This window comes from Glycine soja, chromosome 8, assembly GCF_004193775.1.
Source record: "Glycine soja cultivar W05 chromosome 8, ASM419377v2, whole genome shotgun sequence".
In the NCBI taxonomy this organism is placed as follows: domain Eukaryota; kingdom Viridiplantae; phylum Streptophyta; class Magnoliopsida; order Fabales; family Fabaceae; genus Glycine; species Glycine soja.
This window is the reverse complement of record NC_041009.1, coordinates 11,885,831-11,895,771: the sequence shown is the minus strand read 5'-3', so window position 1 is coordinate 11,895,771 and position 9,941 is coordinate 11,885,831. Positions and strand designations below refer to the sequence as shown.

Below are 9,941 nucleotides of genomic sequence, written 5' to 3'. Positions count from 1 at the left end.
CTATTGGAATTTAGCTTCAACTAAAAATCATAGCTTAGCTAAATTCTTGTAGACCCAATTCTATCAAAATTTATCTATAACTACAAACTTTAGTTTAGCTAAAATTGAAAATCCTGCAACGAAGTTTCTTCGAAAATATGAGCTTTTAACCCATTAATGACTACTCAAGCATCCAAACTCACAATAAACACATAAATAGTCAACCCTTAAGCTTCTAAATATAAAACCTCAACAAAAAAAAAACAGAAGATTCAAATTAAACAACCCAAAATCATCATAAAACAAGGAAAATGGCTAGCTTTCCCTACCTCTATAGAAGCAAAAAAGTGAACTTTGGGAAGAAGGAGAAATGAATGAGCTTTGGGTCCAAGGAGGAGTTTTCCTCCACTCCAACAACAAGCCCCTCATAGCAACATCACCTAAAACCCAAAAATGCCCACAAATGGAATCAAAACACACAAAAGCAAAGCTTTTTCATGAACTCTCATGGATGTTCTATGAGAAAAATGAAAATGGAATCAAAGGGAAGAAGAAGAGATGCTTACCACTTCATGGCTCAGCCAAACAACATCAAAAGGAGAGGAAAATGGTCTCTTTTGATGACCGACACCAAATCTCAAACTTATAGGATTTGAGTCTCTCTAGGAGAAGAAGATAAAAAAAAGAAGAGAAATAGAGCCTATTTTCAAATGAAAATCTGAATTGTGAGGGTTAGGGAAAGGTATATGACCCTTTAAATTCTCTTTTTCACACTTAGGCTTTCTCTGGACACATTCACCCCTTAACATACATCAAGGTTGATATGTTGAGATCCAAACTCACTAAAACTCACTATACTGATGTAGACATAAGCACAATATCACCATATAAATAATTAATTTACTTCAAACACTTAATTTAAATTTAATTACACTTGTCAATTAATTAAAACCACTTAATTGTGTTTGCATTACTTCTGAGGTTGTAAATATGATGAATAAAAAGGTTTTTGGAGGAAATTTAGCCATAAAGGTTGATATTAAAAAAACATTTGACACTTTAGACCGTAACTTTTTGTTGGAGGTTCTTACTACTTTTGGATTCAGTAAAGTTTTCTCTAATTGGATTCTTGCCATTTTACAGTCAGCTAGGCTTTCTTTTGATGTCAATGGGGCTTCAATGGGATAGATTCCTTGCAAGAGGGGTGTTAGACAAGGTGATCCCTTATTTTCTCTACTTTTTTGTTTAGCTGAGGATGTTCTTAGTAAGGGAATTTCTTGTCTGGTGGAGAATCATCACTTGCTGCCTATGGCAGGTCCCAAGGGATATTTAGCTCCAACTCATGCTTTCTATGTTGATGATATTATAATTTTTTGTCGAGGGACTAATTTTTTTTTGGATAATCTATAGCTTTTCTTTAAGTTTTATGGGGAGGCTTCAAGCCAAATTGTGAGTAATGATAAATGTATGTTTTTTCATGGCTCACTGGCTCGTGGCAAAATTGACATAATTCGAGATTGTTTGGGATTTGGAGAGGGCTCTTTACCTTTCACTCTAGAAAGCCTTAAGCTAAATATCTTCAGCCTATTGTGTACAGAATTAAATCCAAATTAAAATCATGGAAGGGAGCTCTCATCAACTCTATCGTTCAGAGGTATGATGTTATACCGTTTTAGAGTTTATGCATGACCATCTTCGTTGATTAAATCTGTTGAAAGCTAGACTAGGTTGTACAACTATAACTAAAAATCAAATAAATAACTTTACTAAACTTTTATTTTTCTTACAAAAAATACACATCATAACTCCACATGAGCATAAAATTGCATGTGCCCAATATTTTTCCTTGTACACACTGCCACCGCACCAATAAACAATCAGAATCCCACTTTGCGCTATCTTGGTGCGTACTACGGAATACACACTAACCGACTCACACTGTGTATTAGGTTCCGTTTTCCGCTAATCGCAAGGTTTTTCCATGACTGCGCGACCATTCTCCGTCACTCTTCCCAGAAAATCCCCACACGCTCTCCTCTTCCTCCCCCCTTCGTCGCATTCTCCGATTCTTTCCCCCGTCGCGGATATTGACACGTTCGAGAGCGGGTTAGGGTTTCGATAGGTTCGTGATTTCGGTGGAGAAAGAGAGGGACGGAGATAGAGAGTGAGAGAGAGAAAGTGTTTGTTAGGGTTTTTTGTTTGGCGTGTTTCTTGTTTTGGAGATGGGGAGCGACGATCGGGACGGCAACACGCTGATCAAGGCGAATTTCACCGCCGACGGAGCGGGGAGGCTGAAGGAGAGTGTGATGGAGAAGCTCAAGGAATTCATGGGGGATTATACGGACGACACGCTTGTGGTACGAACGAAAATTGTGCATTTTCTAGATTGTTGTTGAAATGTTTTTTTTAGGGCGAAGCGTGGCATCGATTGCGAAATTGTGCTTTTGAATGTGATGGCTGATAAATATATTGGCTCCCGGTGGTTTTCCTGTGATGAACTAATGGTGATTTTTTTTTTTTGAAATTTTTGTGGAGTGTTGTTGTTTGTGAACGTTGTGTGTGGTATGTGTTGGATGAGGGAAGGGGTTGTGTTGGAAAATGTGTGTAAATTGTGGCTTGAATGGTTAGGGTTTTAGCTGCACGTTATGGAGTCTGTTTAGGAGTATGGACAAATTGTGGCTTGAATGTGTTTATTGAAAAAATAAAGTGGAGGCCTCTTGTGGCATTAGTGTTGAAGATAACATGTAATGTGTTCGAAAATGTGATGCAGGTTGTAGTGCTTGCTAATTTATTTTGATATGTGACTTTGTGTCTCTGCTGTTTGATATTATCATTTATGATTTGGTGAAACCCTGGTTTTAAATTGATAATATCTTTGTGGGAAAACGCTGCCAATGGTGAGCCCAAAAACCGTGACGTTGCGACCAACAAGTTGCAGTCCAACAAGTTGCAGTTGTGGACTATTTTTTAAAATCACTGGTGAAACCTTTTGCTAATTTATTTTGATATGTGACTTCGTGTCCCTGCTGTTTGATATTATGATTTGGTGAAACCCTGGTTTTAAATTGATAATATCTTTGTGGGAAAACGCTGCCTATGGTGAGCCCAAAAACCTTGACGTTGCGGCCAACAAGTTGCAGTTGTGGACTGTTTTTTAAAATCACCGGTGAAACCTTGCTAATTTATTTTGATATGTGACTTCGTGTCCCTGCTGTTTGATATTATGATTTGGTGAAACCCTGGTTTTAAATTGATGATATCTTTGTTGGAAAACGCTGCCAATGGTGAGCCCAAAAATCTTGACGTTGTGGCAAACAAGTTGCAGTCGTGGACTGTTTTTTAAAATCACTGGTGAAACCTTGATGCACACTGTGCATTATGGACACACTCTACAAGTGTGTTTGTTTAACATGTTGGCGTTGAACCTGCTCCAACGAGTTTACAAACACAGCTTACATATGTTTGGCAGGAGCATGTGCATGCAAAATGAGCTTCTTGTAGTTGTGCTATATCATGTGTGGCATTGAACACTCACATCATTCATGATCCCATTTTGAAAAGTATTGGTAACTTTTGGGGAAATTATATTTGTGTTAGATGAGGTGAGGTTGGCACAACGGTAAGGTTGCCTTGTGAACTAGAGGTCATGGGTTCAAATCCCGGAATTGATCTCTGCTTCCAGAGGTAAGGCTGCTATCCTCCCTACACCTCACTAGGCATGAGTTTCATGTGAGTATTGTGCTGGACTGCCCCCTAATTGTGATAAAAAGATTGTGACATCACTGACATGTGAGGAAGAGACTGACAAGAACCTTGCTTGTTTCCAGTTGAGAGACTTGGTAGAAGGTTCTGATACCATTTAATGAAAACCTAGGGAGAACCACATTGCAAAAGCTAGCTATTGTAGTTGAAGAGCCCACGGCCCTTTGAACCGCACACTAGAATCCCATACATCTAGTGTGGGACTCAAGTCTCAAGTATGATACCTTGCAACTGGATCCTAACAGCAACAAACCCTCTAGTGAGAAAAGCATATCAATGGAAAATAATCTGATTAACAAAGAATATAGAGGAAAATCATACTCTGATAAACTATTAGAGAAGAATTCTCCTAAATAAATTTATTGAAAAATAATTTTGTTATAGTTCAATGCTCCAATGTTGTTTTTTGATTCACGTGGCCAGCTCTGCCTAGTTACACAATTCTTGCTTGTTGTTGCGTCAATGTATAGCATTCATTTATGTTGTGCAATGATGTTTTTTAACTTCAGAATTTCATTTTTATTTGTAAGCCATTATTGTTGTTGTTGTTGTTTTTGTCACTGTACATACGAGGATATTGTATTTCTATTATTCTTTTTAATAGTTGATATGCTGTGGTGTAATGAACCATTGAGTATAGGCAATTACAATGAGATATTAAAAATTTCTTATGATGAATTTGACTTTATTGAGTAAACTAACTTTAGTTTGCGGAATGACAGGATTATGTTATTGTGTTGTTGAGGAATGGTAGGCGCAAAGAACAAGCAAGGAATGATTTGAATGTTTTTCTGGGAGAAAACAGCTATTCATTTGTATCCTGGTAATTTGGTCTCTTTGATAGATAGCTTTAAGTTAATTTAATTGCTGCAATATAGTTTTTACACCCATCATTATGTGCTAACATGTATGCATATGTTGTTAACAGGCTCTGGGATCATCTGGATATGTATTTAAATTTGTATGTACAACCTGAAGCATTGCAGGATGAAGCTCCTAAAAAAAAGCTTACAGCGGAGGTTCAAGCTGGAGATGATGATTCTCAGCATTTAAATTCACAGTCAGAAAGAGGAAAATCTAGTAAGTTATCTAGAAGTCGGCATAACAAAGATTGGAAAGGATTGATGAAGGAAGAAGCTGAACCACCTTCCATTCAAAGCTCTGTGGTTGACAATGCTCATTTGGAGCTTGAAGCTAATCATGGGCCAAGGTCCCTATCTCCTAAGCCTCCAGTTCAGAGGAAAAGGGGCCGAGCTGATGAACAACAGAGAATGAAGGTTTGAACTGCTACAAATATTTGCTCAATTGACTGTCTACTCAGACATTATTCAACTTAATTTATTCCATTGGATTTCATCAGTGTAATCATAAGCTAATAAAAGGAAATGAGTTTATACAGTTGGGAGGTGTAGTAACTGATTTAGTCTATTTTATTTTCACTTAATGTCCCTGCTGTATGCTTGCCTTTTAGAAAGATGCTTAGGTTGATGAAATATGTTAAATGGAATTGCATTAATTTGAGCTCCTATATTTTACTTACTCGGAAGGATTGTAAGTGTTTATTTCCATCACCTAGTGACAGATAAGTCAATGTCATCCTTGTGCAAGATAAAATCACAACTCAGTTGCGCTTTCCTTGTTAGCCGATTCTCCTCTCTATTTTTGTTTTTCAATGAGAAGAGTGCTAGGAAGACTCTTTGACACACTCTTTCTATTAATTAAAATTTATTGAAAACTACAAAATCAGGAGAGAAAATCAATAAATATGAGGCGAGACTCACAAAATTGTGTCATTTTCAATAAATTTTATCAAATAAGAAAGAGTGTATTCAAGAGAGTGTGTTCCTAGCATTTCTCTTTGCAATAAAATAACAAAGTACTTTTTGATCATTTTCTTTCAAACATCTAACTGATTAACTTCTACAGCGGGATGTTGTATCACAAGTAAATATTGCTGCTCCACGGAGGCTGCTTCAATTTGCAGTGCGAGATGCAGTAGCGACTTCAAGGACAGCCAATTCAGGCATGTCAGTGGAGCCTTCCCTAAAACGTCTTCGTTCTGTAGTTTCTACATCTGCTGGCGATTCATCTTTGCTTGAACGTCCACCGAGGATGCAGCTTGCTTCCAGGGTGGCAAATCCAATGGCTACAGTGATTAAGGCTGTCGCAGAAGCTGCCGAAGATGTGATAAAATCCAAGCCCTCTGGAAGTGTATTTGATAGACTTGGTCGCAGTATGGATACATTAGATGATAACACGCAACTTGAAGATAGTTTCCAACATCAGGAGCAACATCATTTATTCCGTTCTCAAAAAACTGAGTACAATGGGCAGTATGCTGCAAATATGACTATGATGGGACATGAAACTGGCTATCCTTCTGATTCTAATTCAGACAATGAAGGGTTTGATGATATTAATGTCATGGATCGTAGGGTGTCTGGAGCTTCTCAGATCTGCCCCTCTGCTGGAAACAGGGGCAATGATTCACTGATGGTGCAGTATAGTGTAGCAAAAAATGTCGATGATAGTTTGCGCCAAAAGCGAAATCGCGAACAGGAGCAACTTTCCACTTCATCCAACACATCTCATAAGATAGTGAATATTTCTGTTAATGTAAATGCATGGAAGCCACCACAACATCAGGAACCACGAGAAGTTACAGAATTAGATGGTAATAGAACTTTTTACAATGAAAGAGATCCCAGATCTAGTACACGGCCAGTGAAGGAGAATGCCAACACTCTAAAAGTTAGTAATGGGAATGTGAGTTTTCAATACTTGCTTACATTCGGTGATACTGATTCTCTGTTAAGATTTAGGGTAAATTACATTTTAACTCCTTGAAGAATAGCTCTTTCTTGACCTACCTCGCTAAGCATTTTTTTTACACTCAGGACTTGTTTGGATAAATCCAGAATCACTTTTATGAAAAGAAAATAAGAAGAAAAAAAAATGAAACAAGCTTCTCTATAAGCTAAAATTAGGTTATACATAAGTTAAAAATAATCTTTTAGAGAAGTTACATGAGAAAACTTACATAAGTCAGCTATGCATAAAGCTAATTTTGGCCTATGAAGAACTTATTTAATTTTTTCTTATTCTCTCATAAAAGTGCTTCTGGAGAAGTTATCCAAACAGGCATGTGACCTTGATAATTTGGTTTAAAGTGAAAATTTTATTCTTTCAATTAAGTCAAACGAGGGGGGGGGGTGTTCAAAATGTATTTTCTCTAAAAATTAATAAATATAACCTGCTAGATTGTTTAGCTGTACATCACTTTCATTGATATCATGTCATTTAACAGGCAAACCCTGCTCTTGATGTTCAGAAAGAGTTTAGCAAGGCTCACTTAACCGCTTCTGGTGAGTTTTAAATCTTCTGAAAATTTTGTTTTTGAGACATACAAATATTGTATTTCTGGGCGTTTAAAATTTAAATTATTTAATTATGGTGAAGGGCTGTTATTAAATTACACATTTTTTTCTTTTTTTTTTAAATATCATTTGAAGACCTAGGGTAATCAGGTGTAGAATTGATTGCATGCATCCTGTGTATTCTCAGGTTCTAATGCTGCTGGCCGTCCATCAGAAGATGTTGATTCCAGAACCATTTTTGTTAGCAATGTAAGAACTCTTACTCCTCTGTTCTTGGTGTGGGAGGGCAGGCTTCAGGGATTGGTAGGATTTGTTTGATTTCTGATGTTGGTTGTCACAGGTTCATTTTGCTGCCACCAAAGATGGCCTGTCTCGGCATTTTAATAGATTTGGGGAAGTTTTAAAAGTGATTATAGTTACTGATGCAGCAACTGGGCAGCCAAAAGGGTAAAAAGTGTCAGAATTTTGTTTTATTCATTATATATTCGGTATATTTTGTTGGTGAAGCTATATTGATTCACATTTACTTGAGCAGGGCAGCTTATGTTGAGTTCATGCGAAAAGAAGCAGCAGATAATGCATTATCTCTGGATAACACTTCTTTCATGTCAAGAATTCTCAAGGTATTTATCACATTTTGGTTCTCTCAAGTTATTTATATGTTTTCCCCCTCTCAATTATATATTTAATTTGCTTCAGGCATTTTTCTCCTCCTTTTCCTTTCATTTTTCAGATGTAAATTTCTAGTCTCTATTGATGTTTGTGGCACATATAACCTCATTAAATAAAGAACATTCTTGTTGGCTTGTTGGGTATTAAGATTGTCCTTCTGTAGTAATACCTAGCATTAGCAAACCTAAGCAGTGTAAGTTTTATTTCTGACTTAAGCCTGACTTACATTTGGCATCAAAATGGAATTCTTGGAATTATATCTAGTGAGCCGATCCTGGTCAACTCCTGGTTAAAAGTAGAATCTTAAAACCTTTCTAATGTTAGCAGTGCAATGCAAATATTAACTTTTACAATCTGACAGACCCCATGCAGTTTTAGCTAAATATATTGTTTCAGGATAGGTGAACTATACAAAAATATATGCCATAATAATGCATAAAATGAGCTCAATTTTTGTAGCTTTTAAGCAATTACTCATCTATTGTAGGTTATTAAGAAAAGTGCTACAACTCAAGAATCAGCTCCAGCTATGGCATGGCCACGCATTGTTAGGGGTTCTCCATTCCCTTCTGCTAGGTTTTCCAGACATCCCTTTCCAAGAGGTATTCCTGGTGCTTTTAGAGCCCGACCCCCAATTAAACTGGGTGCCAGGAGCATGCAGTGGAAGCGGGATGCTCAGGGATCTGACAGTAGTTCATCTGTGAATACTGGCAGTGTTACTGCTCCTGTAGCTCGTGGGTTCACCTACATCAGAACAGAATCTAAGCCAGAAGGCAGCTTGAGTACGACATAGTTTATTTCCTAAAATGGTGTTAGACTGCAGTTGCATCAGATTGCTTTCATCTCTGATGGCGTAAAAATTGGTAAACAAAAAAAAGTTATGTAAGAGGATGCCTGCCCTAAATTTTGGATTTTTTCATATGTACATGGAGGATATTTTTATATCTAGGTGTCTGTCTATGTAGGTAGTAGATGACCTTTCTAAAAAGAAGGTAGATGACGTTTAATAATGTTCAATATTTTTTGTCATCGGTTGAAGTTACAGACAAGAGGAGGACATTGATTTTGTTGGAGTGCAGATGAGAAGAATGTAGTGGAAATATCTGGGAATTATAGATACATTTGAAGTGTGTGGGTTAGGTGGAGCTAGTTTTGGTTGCGGGAAATCATGTTTCTCTGCATTTTTTTTGTGTCAAGTGTTACCTACGAAAGATTAAATAAAAAAAAAAACGGGGTAAAGGGGGGAGGTTGAGTTTCATTAGACTGCGTAATTAATCTGCACTGTTCAGAATTTCAGAAAATTTAATATTTTATTCTTTCTGTAATTTTGCAGTTGAGTACTTGTGGTTGATGATACTTTATTATTTGTCTTTCACAATACTTATATCGTATATTTTAACCATAGCAAATCCATTGTTAAGCATCATTTGTGGAAACCTTCATCAATGTTTTTAAGGGAAATCCTTAGTTTCCATGTTCTGTATGGTAGCAGCATCAATACCACACTATGAGTTGGCATAGAATGCCATTTATTGCTTTAGCATTTGAACATCGCCTTCTTTCGTAGGATATACCTCAGTAATTTTTTTTTATCAGCAATAATCAATATATATAAGGTATAAGCAATACCCCACCAGTTTTTCAAAACCATTTGGCCAAGATTTCAGCAAATCATTAGCCAATCACCATTGGGAATTAAGAGAAAATGTCTGAGGTGAGCAAAATACCCTTTGCATTGTAACTTTTTATTTTTCCGCAGAAATTCAAAACTGTCTTAGTAAAACTACGATCTCGAACTCGTTAACCGTTGGATTGTCGTGAAATTTTGATATGTGGTTCGTGATTCATTTTCGCAGAAATACTTATCACACATAGACGACTTCAATCCCTTTTCCTTCTTTCTAACGTTTGGGAACCTTAATCAAAGGAAAAATTTGAGAAATCACAGGAAATTACTAGAGATGTCGCTATCGCTGTTGGAATACACACTTAGAATGAACATGTGTAAGGATCCTTAAAGGATTAAATTGGGGTTTATATTGGGATGTTTATTGAATTATAATTTTTTCTTTACGATTATAAATGCAATATTGTTGTGTTTTACGTACCAATTGATGTTCTAATGAGAATTGATTGATAAACTTGAGTGCT

The 9,941-nt window shown here is 36.7% G+C and overlaps 1 protein-coding gene across 2 annotated transcripts; it reads left to right on the top strand.

Moving 5' to 3' along the window:
* The first annotated feature begins 1,814 nt into the window (after positions 1–1,814).
* LOC114421995 (nucleolin 2-like) lies at positions 1,815–9,125 on the top strand. Of its 2 annotated transcripts, none has more exons than XM_028388156.1 (9): positions 1,815–2,336; positions 4,464–4,564; positions 4,670–5,018; positions 5,668–6,492; positions 7,049–7,106; positions 7,306–7,367; positions 7,459–7,565; positions 7,654–7,741; positions 8,278–9,125. In XM_028388156.1, the coding sequence occupies exons 1-9, from the start codon at positions 2,202–2,204 to the stop codon at positions 8,581–8,583; spliced, it is 2,031 nt and encodes a 676-aa protein (XP_028243957.1). In that variant the 5' UTR covers positions 1,815–2,201; the 3' UTR covers positions 8,584–9,125. The 2 variants fall into 2 exon arrangements, with proteins under 2 accessions (XP_028243957.1, XP_028243955.1); XM_028388154.1 differs by having other exon boundaries at positions 1,816–2,336; positions 5,668–6,507.
* The last annotated feature ends 816 nt before the right edge of the window (positions 9,126–9,941 follow it).